The sequence below is a fragment of the Cebus imitator genome, unplaced genomic scaffold (assembly GCF_001604975.1).
Source record: "Cebus imitator isolate Cc_AM_T3 unplaced genomic scaffold, Cebus_imitator-1.0 Scaffold537, whole genome shotgun sequence".
In the NCBI taxonomy this organism is placed as follows: Eukaryota; Metazoa; Chordata; class Mammalia; order Primates; family Cebidae; genus Cebus; species Cebus imitator.
In genome coordinates, this window is record NW_016107852.1 from 1,029,600 (window position 1) to 1,047,120 (window position 17,521).

The 17,521-nt window shown below is 44.7% G+C and overlaps 1 protein-coding gene and 1 non-coding gene across 2 annotated transcripts in view; one reads left to right on the plus strand and one right to left on the minus strand.

The window, feature by feature from the left end:
- Window positions 1-5,589: 5,589 nt before the first annotated feature.
- Window positions 5,590-5,696, minus strand: LOC119468941. Its single transcript, XR_005197752.1, has one exon. It is a non-coding gene; the product is annotated as a U6 spliceosomal RNA (small nuclear RNA).
- Window positions 5,697-15,137: 9,441 nt separating this feature from the next.
- Window positions 15,138-17,521, plus strand: part of SCARB2 (scavenger receptor class B member 2) — a 56,310-nt gene continuing 53,926 nt past the window's right edge. The window contains exon 1 of the mRNA XM_017514788.2: window positions 15,138-15,587. Coding sequence (XP_017370277.1) covers window positions 15,471-15,587 — 117 coding nt within the window. The 5' untranslated portion in view covers window positions 15,138-15,470. The remainder of the gene's footprint in view (window positions 15,588-17,521) is intronic.

The following is a 17,521-nucleotide window of genomic DNA, read 5'->3' on the forward strand; positions in this document are numbered from 1 at the left end:
AAAAAAAAAAAAAAAAACTGGTAACAGGATGCCTGTGGTAACAATCATCTAAGAGTGCTTTAAAACTCTGGAATGCTGCAGTGTGGTTGCAAGGCAGGAAAGACTGCTTTGGTCCCACGATCTCTTCCCAACATAGGGTCTGCATGAGGGTCTCATAAAGAGGGCTTATGCAAGAACTCTGGGAAGGAATGCAACCTCTGCTCACAAGACTTGGGATGGTCTTTGCAGATGGGCGCTTGAAAGACAGGAAAGCCTTGCAGGGCAGAAGTAACTGGAATGCCACAGACTCTGTCTAAGTTCTCAAAATATGGAGTAACTCTGATTGCTCTGTGTCTGCAATGCTTGGGAGGTAAAAGCCCCTTGATGCATTGTGTGTGGTCAGACTTGGTGGTGCCTTACTTGCTGTGCTCTATGCACATGCACCTTGATAACCATGGGTAGTAAAATTCAGTGCCCTAAGTTAGCATTTCTTAGAACTACATTTACTATTGAATGCTGCAGATGCATGCTCTACCCCCCATCAGTTTACCCCACAATAGCTTTTAGTTTACCCTTCTCACCTCCCCTCACCACAGCCCGCAAGATTAACAAGATAACGCACCTAATAAAAGTGTGTGGAGCCCAGAACTCAGGGCCAATGCTGTCCCCTTGCTTGTGCATTTGTTCCCCTGGACCCATATGGTGGAACTCTACTCTTATCTTTGTTTTTATTTCTTTTCTCACTCCCTCATCACCAACAGGACTAAGGGCACCCACGTACAGGGTTGAGGCTGGCACCCAACAGACATAACTTATCAAACCCTCTGAAATACAGCAAAAGTAGTGCTAAGAGGAAAGTTCAGTCTGAAACTGCACAAAATAAACACTCTAAGGCCACCTCTCAAGGAATTAGAGAAACAAGAAGAATCCAAACCCAAAGCAGAAGAAAAGAAATATCAGGACAGAATTAAATGAATTGGAACAAACAAAAACATTCAAAAGACAAATGAAACAAAAAACTGACTATTTGAAATGGTAAAGAAAATCAATTGACCATTAATGAGGTTAACCAAGAAGAGAAGAGAGAAGATTCAAATAAGCTCAATTAGAAATGAAATGGAAGCAGTTGCAACCAATATCACAGAAATACAAAAGATCATTTAAGGCTACTATGAACACCTTTTATTCACACAAACTAGAAAATCTAGAGAAGATGAATAAATTCCTGGAAATATACAACTCTCCTGATTAAATCAGGAAGAAATAGAAACTCTGAACAGACCAATATAGAAAGCAGCAAGATTGAAACAGTAATTTTAAAATTGCCAACAAAAAGAAGTCCAGGACCAGATGGATTCACAGCTGAATTATAACAGACATTCAAAGGCAAATTGGTACCAATCTTATTGAAGCTATTTCAATGATAGAGAAGGAGGAAATCCTCCCTAAATCATTCCGTGAAGCCAGTATTATCCTAAAAACGAAACCAGGAAAACACAACAAAAAACATTACAGACCAATATTCCTGACAAACATAGATACAAAAATCTGCAACAAAATACAAGCTAACTGAATCCAACAGCACATCAAAAAGATAATATGGCATGATCAAGTGAGTTTCATACTAGGGATACAGGGGTGGTTTAACTTAAGCAAGTCAATAAATGTGATACATCACATAAACAGAATTAAAAACAAAAATCATTTGATTATCTCAATAGATGCAGGAAAAGCATTTGAGAAAATCCAGCAACGCTTTACGATTAAAACACTGGGCAAACTTGGCATAGAAGGGGCACACCTCAAGGTAATAAAAACCATCTATGGCAAACCCACAGCCAACATTATACTGAGCGGGGAAAATTTGAAAGCATTCCCCCTCAGAACTGAAACAAGACAAGGATGCCCACTTTCATCACCGCTATTCAACACTGTACTAGAAGTCTTAGCCAGAGCAGACAGACAAGGGAAGAATGGCATCCAAATCGGTAAAGAGTAAGTCAAACTGTCACTGTTTGCTGATGATATATGATCATATACCTAGAAAACGCTAAAGATTCTTATCTACCAGAGGAAAAGAAGTCATTATATGAAAAAGACACTTGCACAAGTCTTTATAACAGCACAATATGCAATTGAAAAAATACAGAACTAGCTCAAATGCCTATCAACTAATGAATGAATAAAGAAAATGTGGCCTGTAATCCCAGTCTTTTGGGAGGCTGAGGCGGGTGGATCACCTAAGGTCAGGAGTTCAAGACTAGCCTGACCAACTAAAATTAAAAAAAAAATACAAAATTAGCTGGATGTGGTGGTACATGCCTATAATCCCAGCTACTCAGGAGGCTGAGGCAGGAGAATTGCTTGAACCCAGGAGACAGAGGTTGCAGTGAGCCGAGATCGCACCATGGCACTCCAGCCTGGGCAACAAGAGTGAAACTCCATCTGACAAAAAAAAAATGTAAGACACACACACACACACACACACACACACACACACGGAATACTACTCAACCATAAAAAGGAACAAAATAATAGCATTTGTGTATGGTCTTTTAAGCCAACTGACTGCACCATGGATGGCATGGTAACCTCTGTGACCTGCACATACATTCCAGATGAGTTCCTAGAACTAGAAAGTCTGAAGCTACTGGAAGACCACAGAAAGGGGAAGAATGATTAACCCCTTTGGTGCCTAATTAACTTTGAGACCTTCTTCTATTGTTCCTTATTCCTGCCTCAACTGATAAGGCAACTGGACTTTGTAATGAACCTTGGCCAACCTTGTGACTCCAGACTGTGGGACCCCCTCCCAGCTTGCAAAAAACCACCCTGAACTGTAACCTCTGTAACTTTCCACTGCCTACACCAAACCTATAAAACAAACTCATATCTCTCTGCCCTCCGCTGACTTTCTTTTTGGACTCAGGCTGCCTGCATCTGGGTGAATAAACAGCCATGTTGCTCACACAAAGCCTGTTGGCAGGGATCTCTTCATTCAGAGCACATTTGAATATTTTGCAACAACCTGGGTGGAGTTGAACACCATTATTCTAAATGAAGTAACTCAGGAATGGAAAATCAAACATTGTATGTTCTCACGAGTGGGAGCTAAGCTATGAGGATGCAAAGGCATAATAATGATATGATGGACTTTGGGGATTTGGGGGGAAGGGTGGGAGGTGGTTGAGGGATATAAGACTACACATTGGGCATGGTGTACACTGCTCGGGTGATGTGTGCACCGAAATCTCAGAAATCTCCACTAAAGAACTCTTCCATGCAACCAAACACCACCTGTTCCCCCAAAAACTATAGAAATAAAAAATAAATAAAATAAAATACAAAAATTAGCTGGGCATAGTAGTATGCATCTGTAGTCCCAGTTACTTGGAAGGCTGGCCCAGGAGAATTGCCTGAGTCTGGGAGGCAGAGGTTGCAGTGAACCAAGATCATGCCACTGTATTCTGCTTGAGTGACAGAGAGAGATCCTGACTCAATAAAATAAAAAAGAAATTTTAAAAAGTTATAACTGTAAATTCTTTCTCTGCCCTTTTAAGATGTATATAAATCTTCTTAAAGGCTTTAAAAAGTCTCTTGCCACCTTTACAGAACAGGAATGTTTCTCTTAAGGATGTGGAAATGAACCCTTTGAAGTGTAATCATCAAGAAAGACAGCCCCGCCTCTCCCCATTTCTGTGGGAGGGCAGGAGCCTAACATGGCAGCTGCATGGCTGTAAGCTGCAAAACTACCTCCTGTCATAAAGATATGAGAAGTTTTATTTTTCCTTTAGATAAAGGAAATTAACACAGATGGCCAGCCCAATTACCCAGTGAATTTAGGATGAACTATGTGTGACAATAGTGTCGACAAGTCCTCATACATGAAAACATGTATGTAATGGACTGTATCTGCCTAGATATAGAAAGGGTAAGATTTCTTTTTCTTTTTCTTTTTTTAATTTTACTTTAATTTCTGGGATATATGTGCAGATCTTGCCGGATTGTTACATAGATATACACATGCCATAGTGGTTTGCTGCCTCCATCCCCCTGTCACCCACATTAGGTATTTCTCCTAATGTTATCCCTCCTCAATCTCCCCAGCCTTTGCTATCCCTCCCCTAGCCCCCCACTCTTCAACAGACCCGAGTGTGTGATGTGTCCATGTGTTCTCATTGTTCAACACCCACTTATGAGTGGAAACATGCAGTGTTTGGTTTTCTGTTCTTGTGTCAGTTTGCTGAGAATGATGGTTTCCAGATTCATCCATGTCCCTGCAAAGGACATGAATTCATCCTTTTTTATGGCTGCATAGTATTTTTAAAAGTATCATGTATATGTGCCACATTTTCTTTATCCAGTCTATCTTTGATGGGCATTTGAGTTGGTTCCATGTCTTTGCTATTGTAAACAGTGCTGCAGTGAACATATGTGTACATATGTCTTTATAATAGATTGATTTATAATCCTTTGAGTATATACTCAGTAATGGGATTGCTGGGTCAAATGGTATTTCTATTTCTAGATCCTTGAGGAATCACCACACTGTCTTTCAAAATGATTGAACTAGTTTACACTCCCACCAACAGTGTAAAAGCATTCCGATTTCTTCACATCCTCTCCAGCATTTGTTGTCTCCAGATATTTTAATGATCACCATTCTAACTGGTGTGAGATGGTATCTCGATGTGGTTTTGATTTGCATTTCTCTAATGACCAGAGATGATGAGCATTTTTTCATATGTTTTTTGGCCATATAAATGTCTTCTTTTGAAAAGCGTCTGTTCATATCTTTCACCCACTTTTTGATGGGGTTGTTTTTTTCTTGTTTGTTTGTTTTAGTTCTTTGTGGATTCTGGATATTAGCCCTTTGTCAGATGGGTAGCTTGCAAAAATTTTTTCCCATTCTATTTTGCCAGTTCACTCTAATGATTTTTTCTTTTGCTGTGCAGAAGGTTTTAAGTTTAATTAGATCCCATTTGTCTATTTTGGCTTTTGTTGCCATCGCTTTTGGTGTTTTAGTCATGAAATCCTTGCCTATGCCTATGTCCTGAATGGTATTGCCATGGTTTTATTATAGGGTTTTTATGGTGTTAGGTCTTATGTTTGAATCTTTAATCCATCTAGAGTTAATTTTTGTATAAGGTGTAAGGAAGGAGTACAGTTTCAGCTTTCTGCACATGGCTAGCCAGTTTTCCTCACACCATTTATTAAACAGGGAATCCTTTCCCCATTGCTTATTTTTGTCAGGTTTGTCAAATTATCAGATGGTTGTAGCTGTGTGGCATTACTTCTGAGGCCTCTGTTCTGTTCCATTCGTCTATATCTCTGTTTTGGTAACAGTACCATGCTGTTTTGATTACTGTAGCCATGTAGTATAGTTTGAAGTCAGGTAGCATGATGCCTCCATCTTTGTTCTTTTTTCTTAGAATTGTCTTGGCTATGCGGGCTCTTTTTTGGTTCCATATGAAGTTTAAGGTGGTTTTTTCCAGTTCTGTGAAGAAGGTCAATGGTAGTTTGATGGGGATAGCATTGAATCTATAAATTACTTTGGGCAGTATGGCCATTTTCATAATATTGATTCTTCTTAACCATGAGCATGGGATGAAAAACATGGAACACTTGACGAATTTGCGTGCCATCCTTGTGCAGGGGCCATGCTAATCTTCTCTTTATCATTCCAACTTTGGTATATGTGCTGCCGAGGCAAGCACAGAAAATCTGAGTTCTTCCCGACTTTGCAATCTGCAGTCTCTGTAGTGGATTGCCTGTGATGCACGTCAATTTAGTTTAACATCTATTCAAAAATAAATTGTCTTTCTCCTCTGTGTTTGTGAGAAGGTCTCCTGGGTTGGTAGGATATTTTATTTTTAATTACATTCCCCCAACATCAGAACCTAGGAAGACAGGGCATGACTGTGTCACTTATCCTTCGGGGGAGGGCCAGCAGTCCAAAGATGAAGCCTGAATGTCCCAAGATGTACTGCTCATCAGTAGTCCAGGGAAACCCTGAGGGTGGAAAGCAGGCCAGGGACACTCTCCTTTTAGTGGGGCAGGGTGGGTGAGAGTGGAGAATGCGAATATGAGTTCTGAGGTCCCCTGAAGAAGGGCTATGGAAAAATACGGTTGTGACTGGGACTTGAGGGACTGTGGGTTAACCTGCTATGCATCTCACACTTGATTCATGGATCATAGGTTGTTCTTGTTCAAATGCAAATTTTGTTCAATTGGCCCAGACCACGGCCTGAGAGTCTATTTCTAACAGGCTCCTAGGTGGTTCCAACTCAGTGTCTTAGGATCACATTTTGAGTAGCAAGGGATTAGAGGAAGAGAATGGTGATAATAAAGAGAGCTGTGATAATATTGTGATGCACATCACATTCTGATTCTGATTCTGGATTGTACAGGATTCTGCTATATTCTGACAGTATCAAGCCAATTTTTGATGAATTCTCAAAGTTAGATTTCTGGCTAAGTAGGATTCAACAAGGGGCAGGCTACCGTGCCATTCCCCAGGATGCAGATTACCCAAAACTCACTGGAAATCTACCAAGAAGGAGACAATTCTGTCTCCCAAAGCCTTTCACAGGCCAAGTACTTTATGTGTTTGGAGGGAGCGCTTGGTAAAGCCACCTGCAGAAATGAACTGGGGTTAAAATAAAGTACTTCCAAGGAGTGTAGTTTTAATTAACATTTGGAGGACTGTTTCACTAATCAGGTGTACAAACATGTCCCCAGAGCTGGATTGGCAAGAGGCTGACATCTGTCACCAGCCCCTCAAAATCCTTACCTTTGATATTTAACAAAAATATGGCCTTGAAGGGGTGTGAAATTATCATTAGTCTGATGCATGCACCTGTCAAAATCTGATCCTGCCAGATAATTCTTACACCTACATGGTCCTTTCCCATGCATGAGGCTTTATTGGGCCTCTTCCCACCTGCCTTTCTTCTGAGCTCCAGATTAGAACTCTTTCCTGACCAACACTTAAATTAGGTGCTCAGCTGGGGCTTACAAGTCCTCCATGGTAGAAATATACACAAGCAGGGTCTTCTTCCCCTACCCACACCTTTGAAAAATTACTAGATATGAAGTCCTTATAACAGACTTTGGCATATAGCAAGTAATATTTACGTTTTGCTAAGGCAGAGCAAACAGAGTTCGAGAGAACTTCAGCAGTGACAAGAAAAGGATGGGTTTTGCTGTTGACTCTCAAACAATGTGAAGGACCTAAAGTCTCCTCTCATAATTATCCAGAACTTGAGAGGCTCCTATAGGACAGGGCTGGTGGAGGCAGCAGAGAGAAAAAGACTAAAGAGAAGATAGGAAAAAGGCCAGGCACAGTGGCTCACGTCTATAATCCCAGCACTTTGGGAGGCCACAGCGGACCGATCACCTGAGGTCAGGAGTTTGAGACCAGCCTGGCCAACATGGTGACACCCCATTTCTACCAAAAAATACAAAAAATAGCTGGACATGGTAGCTCATGCCTAGTCCTAGCGACTTGGGAGGCTGAGGTACGAGAATCGCTTGAACCTGGGAGGTGAAGTTTGCAGTGAGCTGAGACCATGCCACTGCACTCCAGCCTGGGTGACACAGTGAGATTCAGTCTCAAAAAAAAAAAAAAAAAAAAAAAGGATAGGAAAGAAGATGCCCTGATGTTCATGAATTGGACACTGGAAGGACTGGAGACTGAATTTAAAAGTAGNTGTTGACCAGGATGGTCTCAATCTCTTAACCTCGTGATCCACCCGCCTCGGCCTCCCAAAGTGCTGGGATTACAGGCTTGAGCCACCGCGCCCGGCGGGAGCTGACTATAGGAGTTGATTAGGAATCAACTAGGGACCTTCAGGCCTGTGAGTTGTGCAGTTTCCCATGGGGAAGCTGCCAGCCCCGGGGGAAGCTGGGTATGTATACTGTCTCTGCCAAGAGAATGAGGAAGCTCCTGGGGTTCCAGCTGACCCTAGGTGAGCACCTGGAGCCGTTCTTGCACAATCTTTCTTCTTATGTAACAGAAAATGCATATATGACTGGTTATCCCTTTTATTTCTCCCTCGGTAAAGAAATTGCCAGAACTGGACGGGCGCTGTGGCTCATGCCTGTAATCCCAGCACTTTGGAAGGCTGAGGCAGGAGGATCACAACGTCAAGAGATCGAGACTATCCTGGTCAACGTGGTGAAACCCTGCCTCTACTAAAAATACAAAAATTAGCTGGGCATGGTGGTGCATGCCTGTAGTATCAAGCTACTCGGGAGCCTGAGGCAGAATTGCTTTAACTCAGGAGGTAGAGGTTGCAGTGAGCGGAGATCACACCATTGCACTCCAGCCTGAGCAACAAGAGTGAAGCTACGTCTCAAAAAAAAAAAAAAAAAAAAAAAAATTCCAAAAATTTTAAAAAATTTTTTCCCACAACTAAATTTTAAAATAAAAAAAAAAAAAAAAAAAAAAAAAAAAAAAAAAGGATAGGAAAGAAGATGCCCTGATGTTCATGAATTGGACACTGGAAGGACTGGAGACTGAATTTAAAAGTAGCATTTTGTACCACCGAATATTAAGATTTTTCTTCAGATAAAGGATTGGGCCTGCCCAGGCTCCCTGAAATTCTGTATAGGCCTCATTCTTAAATGCGCAGTTTCCTTTTCTTGTTTCATACAGAGATATTAGTGCACCAGGTGGATCCCTTCGTGGTAGTCACCTATTGTTACAGAGTTTGGGATGAATTCCACAACATCATGTGGCATATATTAAGGAATAGGCATTTTTTCCCTTTGATTTTTATTTTAGGTTCAGGTGGTACATGTGCAAGTTTGTTATATGGGTAAATTGCGCGTCACTGAGGTTTGGAATATGAAGGATTCTGTCACCCAGGTAGTGGGCATGATACCCAATAGGTACCCACACTCCCACCCACCTCCCCCTTCAAGTAGTCCCCAGTGTCAATTGTTCCCATCTTTGTGTCTGTGAGTATTTGATACTTAGCTCTTTAGCTAATAAGTGAGAACACGCGTTATTTGGTTTTCTGTTCTTGAAATACTTCACTTAAAATAATGGGGAATAGGTCAGGTGCAGTGGCTTATGCCTGTAATTCCAGCACTTTGGGTGCATGAGGCAGGTGGATCACCTGAGGTCAGGCGCTTAAGACCAGCCTGGCCAACATGATGAAACCCTGTCTCTTCTAAAANTTGGCCAGGATGGTCTCGATCTCTTGACCTCGTGATCCACCCGCCTCAGCCTCCCAAAGTGCTGGGATTACAGGCTTGAGCCACCGCGCCCGGCATCTGAAACGTTTTTCATTGACACTAATTATAAACAGTATTTGTTATTTATGAAAGAACTGGAAATGCTTACAACCGTTGTAAAATTAACAGACTAGCAGTCTTCTCTGAGGTTAGATGAGTATAGGAGAGTTCTGGGTAATCATTTCAGAGGCTCAGGATATGTGGCGAGTGCAGTGGTTAGGAATCATGAGACAGGTTAGTGGTGAGGGGCGGGGCTGATTTTTACCCTTTCCATAGTCTAATATCTAAGCCTGCCACCCCCCAATCCACCACCGCACCCCATCTCTGGCCAAATATCTTCCGCCCACCGCTGCAGGCTGACAAGGTCTGCCTCTACCCTCAGGCAGTCCCCTCTTCACCCTCCATCCCCCCTTTCTTCCCCTCAGAAAGAGATGCTGAGTAAACCTGGTTTTCTCTTTTATACAGCTTTTCCCCATCATTAAAGAATAACTGTGACCTCGAGTGTTGTTTATTTAGCCCTGATTTCACAATGGGCAGGAAATCAGACAGCCTTGATATTTCATAATATGCTGGCTTTGCCACACTGAGTTGAAACACAACCCAAGCTTCATTTGCTTCTAGAAAGTACCATCAAAGTACCTCAAGTGAGAACAGATTAGAATACATTTCATGTTGGAATATACATTGGATACATTGGAAAGTATATTTTTGGCCACTGGACTGGCAACTCCTTCCTGGCTCTCTATTCTAGTTCAACATCAGGTTCAGGCAGAGGCATTCTCTCTCACAGCCACTAATTCCAACCTCTACCCCTCCTGGATGCCCAGGTCACCATGAATATTCCAATGCCATAGTTTTTTTTGGTTTTGTTTTTGTTTTTGCAATTTTCACTGCTTTCCTTTTACTGTCAGTAAACATGAGGCCAGAAGTCCCAAGCAGTGGCTAAGGGGTTAAGAGCCTGACTAAAGCATCTGACCGACTTGGGTTTAGTATTACCTTTGCTTCCTACTGGCCATGTAACATTGGACTACTTTGTCAACCTCTCTGTGCCTCAGTTTCCTTATCCTTAAAATAGAACTGGAATGTCTACATCATAGGGCACTGTGAGGAATAAATGAAGTAATGCAAACCCACTTCTAGCATAGTGCTTGGCATAGGTACAAGTAGCAGATAATATTGCTGACATATTCACCCTTTTTGCTCACTATTTTTTCCTCCTCTTTGCTCTCCTGACTCCTCGCCCTTCACCCACACATTCTATTAGTTAGACAACACTACGCTTGTGTTTTCAGGAAAGGGAAGAGAAAAAGGCAAATAGGGTGTCTCCCCTACTTCTGTGTTTCAAAAAATCTGCATTCTTAGGGGAATAGAAAGAAAAATAAGAATTTGAAGAGGGGAATTCTCATTTTCTTATAACCCAAATCAAAATAAAAGCCAAACCAAACCAAAACAAACTAGAAAAGATTCTCCTAGTTAGGGGTGCAAAAATGGTAATGAGGTAGCCATGAGGGTTTCTTGATTGGAGGAGACAGCAGACAGGGCCATGGATAACTTCACAGAGATTCCCTGTGCCCTGGCATTGGTGCATGTGGTATCATATAAATGGTATATGAGCTCTCCTCTGGGGATCTGTAAGCCTATCTGCATAAAGCAGTTCTGTAATGTAAGAACTTTGGAATGATAGGTAGGGGAGGAGGGAGGAGAGAGTAATTTTTTTCTTATGGATTCTGTATGGCTCAGGATTCAGGATGCTCCACAAACATTTAGGAATAACATACGTCAAATCAGTAGGGTGTGATTGTACATTTTATAGATCACCTTCAAGTAATAAGAAGAAAGCCAAGACTTTTAGAAACATCTTGGAGTCTGACCTATCCCAAAGAAGGCAAGGGCGAGGGCCATTTTCATTCATATTTAGGCTCCTGGAATATTAAAATGATAAAAAATGGTGTTTCTGTTATTTATCATGGCATAACAAACCACCCCAAAACTTAGTAGCTTGATATACAGCTATTCATTTGCTCACAGTTCTGTGATTTGGACAGGACTCAACAGGGACAGCTCATTATCTCTGTTCTGTGGGGCGTAGGTTGTATTCATCTGGAAACTTGGTTGGAGCTGTGACATCTATGTGGCCTCTCATTCTCCAGTGTCCCTCTCCACACGGTCTCTTACCTTTCAGCAGTCTAATCTGAGCTTCTGACCTGACAGTTGGGTCCCAAGAAGGCAAATGAAGAAGCTGCCAGATCTAAGCCTAGCACTGGCACAGATGGGTTCGGCCATATTCTACTGGTCAAAACAGGTCACGAGCCCAGCCCAGATTAAAGGGAGGAAACGGACTCCACCTTTGACATGAGGAGCAACATGAACCTACAAAAATAGGCAGATTCTACCACACAGGGTTATAAAATATTATTTTATTTTATTTATGAGATAGGGTCTCGCTCTGTCGCCCAGGTTGGATTGCAGTGGCACAATCACTGCCCACTGCAGCCTTGACCTTCTGGACTCAAGTGATCTTCCCACCTCAGCCTCTCAAGTAGCTGGGATCATAAGCAGATGCAACCATGCCTGCTAATTTTTTTAATTTTATTTTTGTAGAGACGAAGTCTTGCTACATTGTCCAGGCTGATCTCAAACTGGGCTCAAGTGACTCTCCTGCCTTAGCTTCCCAAAATGCTGGGATTACAGGCATGAGCCACTGTGCCCTGCCTGTGGTGTAAGATGACACTATGGCAATAAATTAACAATGCCAATTAGTGGTGTAGACGTGTCTTATAGATCAGAAATGAGGAGGAAGCCCCAAAGGGCATTAAGAAACTTACATCTGGATTTTGGGGCTTCATGTCAAAAGCCTCTGAACGTAGCTGTGGGTAGAGAAGATGGAACTGAACAGAAAGACAGCCAGGCCAGCTGCTAAAAAGTTGTGCCAGCCTTTGTGATAAGACAGAGATTACTGTGGGATCACAGACTGCTATTTTGGGAACATACATTATTTTCTTAAAAGCTGTTTATATTTTTTATAATTAGGTTCTGTCTTATGTTTACACATTTAAAAAATGCCAGTCTGGTCAGCTGTGCTAAGAGGAACCAAGAAAGAGGTTTTCGTTCAGCTTGCCCAGAGTTTTAAAGGGGAAGCGGCTTACTAATTGCCTGACATAGTGGAAACAACAGAGTGAGATCCTCAGAGAGAGGGCAACTTGAGCTGGAAGCCCTTGTTTAGAAACTCTCCCACACTGAGATATGTTTATCAAATCGCCTCCATCCCTCCATCCCCACAGTCTGCTTCTGTCCTGGTAGCCCAGACAAGAGGCAAGAAGGGACCTCAATGAACAGTGAGAAGGAAAAGTACCCTGGAATTGGTGATCCAGGAGTGGAAGGGGTTTGCCCTCCAGAATGGAGCCAGCAAACAGAAAATCTGATTTTAGCAGTCAGAGAGTAGGGGGTGGAAGTTCAAGGCAAGCATGAACTTCCGAGTGCCAGTGTGCCCAGGCAGGCAAGTTACCGACTAGTTTTTTCTAGTTAGGGAAGGAAAAGACATATAGATTGCAGGAGGACTTCAACCGATGCCTAGGTAGGAGACATGTGAGGGTTAGTGGGCTGGCGTGGCTGCTTAAGCAAACTGGGGCACAGGGCAGAGTTCACGTAGCTAACTGGAACTTACAGCAGAGAAGAGGCAGGATTAGGGGTAGAGAAAGGCTGTCGACTGTGGACAACTGAGGCCTGGAGACCACCCAGCCACCAGGCTGGGGACAGCTGAATCATTCAGGACCCCACCAGGTTCTATTTGCACACAGGACTGGTCCTCTGGGGCTGCTGCTTGAAGAGCTTTGGTAGCTGCAAAATGTCCCAGCCGCAGTCCTGCCCTCACCATCTGCTCCAGTTATCTACTGAGTAACGTACCACACCAACACTGACTGGCTTAGCAACAATCCTTTATTTTGCATTTTGAGCAGTGTTCAGCAAGGACCACTCATATCTGCTCTACAATGTCTAGGGCCTGGAACTCAAAGGCTAGGAACAGCTGGGGACTGCTGGGACATTTCTCTTCCTACAGACTCAGGGCATCTCCCCACGGTCTTTCCCATATTCTCTGCAGTAGTCTCTGGGTAGCTGAATTTAGGGGTGACTTGAGGCTCCAAGAGCAAGGATTTCCAGAGGCCCAGGCAGAAGTTGCAAGGCATTTATGATCTAGCTTCAGAAGTTCCAGGATACGGTCATTTCCACTGTATTCTATTGGTTTAACAAATTGCTAAAACCAGCCCAAATTCTGGGTGAGAAAGTATAGACCCTACCTCTCAACAAAAGGAGTGACAAATAATTTGCCACCATTTTAAAACCATCACACTGTCTCACCAAGTCCTCAACAAAACCTTCTAACTGATTTGCTGTCCCCAGATTCTCATTAGTGTCAGATTGGGAGGCAGCAATGCACAGAGTAGAAAAAGTGAGGGTTTTGGAGGCCACCAGCCAGCCCTGCATCATGGTTCAGGCAGGATCCACTACTCAGCAACAGGTTGAGCTTGTTAGGTTACTTAACTCAGAGCCCCGGTGTTCTTGAGTGTAAAATGAGGATGATACAATATAGTTTCCAAGGAAACGTACTTCTTGGATCTTGCAGTGTAGACAGCATAACTAACCAATGGCTCTGCCTCAACTGCTGAGCTCTGCTGAAATCCATCCTCTGATATTTATCCCCAGGTTGCTGCAGAGGCCAGCTTCCTAAGGCTGCTCCCAGACCAGGACTGAGCACAGCAGGGATAGTAGGGATACTAAGGCAGGCCTCTCTTTGGGAGATGACAGACCTCTGGGACAGGCCTATTTGGCTAAAGGATTCTGCACCCCCGTGGCCTTGCTAAACTTTTAGACATGAAGTGTGTATAATATCAAGTGCTTCCTTCCACCCAGCCTTCCTTCCTTGCCTACCTCTTTCACACCTGAATCCCAGGTCCAGCTCCTTGTCTGTTTCCCTCAAAACTCTCATGCATGGTACTCCCATCTGCCACTGTTTCTGGATGACTGGGACAAACACAACCTCCTATTCATAGGACTGCCAAGATATTAAATTAGTAGAACAGTGCAAAACACCTAGTTGAGCGCTGGCATAGAAGAAACACTCATTTAACTAACACTTCTTGAGTCCTTGCTGTGTGCAGGCCTTGGTCCTAGGTGTCTAGGACAGACAGTGAGCAAAGCAGACAAGAACACCAGCGCTGCCTGCTTTAAGCTCGCCAACTTCCACCTTTCAACAGGATACCAAGAGCCCTTCAAAGTCTGACCCCTTGGGGCCTCAACACCTCCGACTCCACACCCTGAACACCTGAGCCTACCGTTAGATGGAACTTCTTCTTGCTTCCTACAGGTTTGGCTCTTTCACCCCCAATGGTTTTGCTCAGCACGTCCTTCTCCGTGAAATGCCTCCTCCTCCCTTTTTCGCTCATCTTCCTTTCTTGCTCATGCCCCTTACGTGACAAACTCTTACGCATGCCGCAGACCGCAGTTCAATGTGGGGGTCCTAGGTCATCCAGGCAGAACGTGCTTGCTGGCGTGATCTCAGCAGGCACCTGGTAGAAGCACTTATTACGTTGCCTTATAATTGCGGTAACAGTGTCCCCGCTAACTTGGAGCAGGGGAATGGCCCAACCACCCTGAATCTGCAGCACTTGGCCCATGGCAGGCCCTCAGATCTATGTGCGGATGAGCGAATGAGTGTGTGAACCGGGTTCGGTGATTCCGGTGGGGTGAGTGTCTGGCCTGCAGTGCAGGCGCTGGGAGCAGCCAGGCCGGGTCTGGCTCAGGCGCCGCAGACACTCAGGGCCACAGGGGACCAGCCGGGGAGGGCGCGGGCCGAATCGCTGCCGCCGCCGCAGGGCGCATGACTGCGGCCTCCGCCCCCGCCCGCCTCCCCGCGCAGTCGCCGGCAGTCGCCTCCCCGGGTTGCGGCGAGCCGGGCCCGCGAACGTCACGGCCCTGCGCGCTCCCTGCACTCTCCCGAGCTGCGCTAGGCTGGCGCCGCGGGCTGCCGGGCGGGGGAACCGAAACCGAGGCCGGGCCCGTCTCTCCGCGGCCCCGCCCGCCCAGTGCACCGGGGGCTGCGCTCGCCGGGCCGCGGAGCCCAGAGCGAGGGCGCGGGCGCTGAAGGGTCCCGGGTCTTCGGCTTTGGTGGCGGCTCTGGTGGCGGCTCCTCCCTCCTTGCAGTTGGATCCCTGGCGGGTGAGGCCCGGCCCGGCCGGTGAGCGGCGCGCAGAATGGGCCGATGCTGCTTCTACACGGCAGGGACGTTGTCCCTGCTCCTGCTGGTGACCAGCGTCACGCTGCTGGTGGCCCGGGTCTTCCAGAAGGCCGTGGACCAGAGTATCGAGAAGGTGAGGCGGGGCGGGCTGTGTGTGTGTTGTGGGTCCACCAGCGCAGCCTCCCACCGCTGCTGCTGCGCCTTGTACGGGGCAGAGCGTCTGCACTAGGGCCCTTCGCGCTTCCCTGTCTTCCAGGGCTTGGTAGGCGAGGGTTAAAGGAGGATGGGGAAGGATGGAGCCGACTCTGTTCATTCTACAGTAATAAGTAAGGCTATGGATCCTGACTTTTAAAAAGGCTTTCGGTTGTGTTCTGACGTTTGCAACTCTCCCGACTCCTTCCGTCTACATCCCAATCTCAGGTGGGCCCAAACTTGTTTCCCTCCCACTTCATGAAGAAACAGAACTAAATGAAAGACACCGCAGAAGACGAAGGTTATGCTGTCTGCTTGCTGTGGCCTTTGAAGTGGTGTGCGCCTCGGGGATGAGAAGTGGGTGGGCGGTCTATTGTGTTCTTGCCTCCCTGGGCTGGCCAGGGCAATTGGTAGCTGAGCCAGTCCTTAAGACTGGGTGACATTTCATCCATCAGTCTGTGCTGAACGCCGACTCAGTGGCTTTGTATCTTGTACCAGCAATCTGTGTTGCTTTGTCTCACCATGGATTCTTCTTCTCAAACGGCCGTAATTTTCAGGCACAGATGCATTTAGATCCCTGCAAGAATCTGAGCTTGCCTCTTCCCCTAGATGATTGGGCTGGAGAGCCAGTCCTTTAAGAAGACTTCTCCATCTTTTAATTTCACTGCTCATTTCATCTGCCCTTTCCCCCACACCCACCAAGCTGTATCAAAAGAGGAACAAGAGAGAGTTCCTGGGATCATTTTTTCCTTAAAAAAGAAAAAAAAAGTCACTGGAACAGCAGCCTTTCTTGTTAGCATTCATAACTGCATGCTTAATTTCTCCCGCTGTTCTGCACTTGCTGTGGCCAGATAAAGAAGCCCAGCCTAGTCCAGTTTGAATCACAGCACTCTCCAGTTAGTAAAAGCTATTTTATTCCAGGTGGCAATGGGTATATTCCTTTAACTGAGTTTCCAAAAGTAATTAATTGAGCACCTGAAATCTGGCAGTTAAAGGCAATTTTTCAAAAAGCACCATGGCAAAGCATAATGTAATGTTTAAAGTTCACATTGCCAAGGGCCCACTGACTGAGCATCTCGCAGGTCAGTTTCCTCTGAGCACTCATGTTCAAGGAAACAAGAAACCAAATCCTTTCTCCACTCCTGTCCATGTCCAAATCCATGGTGAGATGTGTTTGAGAATGTCAACTCTTGCTTTGGGTGACTAGAGTTAAGCAATCCGATTATAGTCAATATGTGAGTTTTCTTGTATGACTTTGAAAGGCTTTTTCAAGGGAGTCCTATAGGATGAGTGATCTTCCAGTGGTTCCCATTATAGCCAGCCCTTAGATTCTCTGTGGGTCTCCATTTCTCTGGGTAAGGGGGTGGCTATAAGACGACTTGGCTGGGGCCTGAGTTTGTGTTGATATGTCCAAGTGTTTTTTTCCATGAGAAATGGACTCATTTTGATAAGTAATAACAGTATAGGGAAGTGGACTTTCAGAGCTGCTCAATCCCAGCTAAGGAGGACTGCGCAGTGTATTGTGTGAAACTAAAGGACAGGGCTAGTTTCAGTGGGCAGATGTGGAAGTACTGTTGTCATTAGAGGTAAGTCACACATTGCTATTTTGCTTTTTCCTGGATTACGTGTAGGGTGGTAGGTAGCATAGGTTAGTGGGAAAGAGTGAGGACCTTACACTCCTGGGCATGAAGCCTAGCTTCCACCTTATACCAGGTGGATGACCATGGGCTATTTAATCTTACTTGATTCATGTTTTTCCCATCTGCAAATGGGGATAATAAGGACTAATGATCACATCTACTTTCTCAAATAATTCTTATAACCTTAAAGAGTGCTCTTTCTGGGATATAGTTAGTGCCTAATAAATGATAGCAA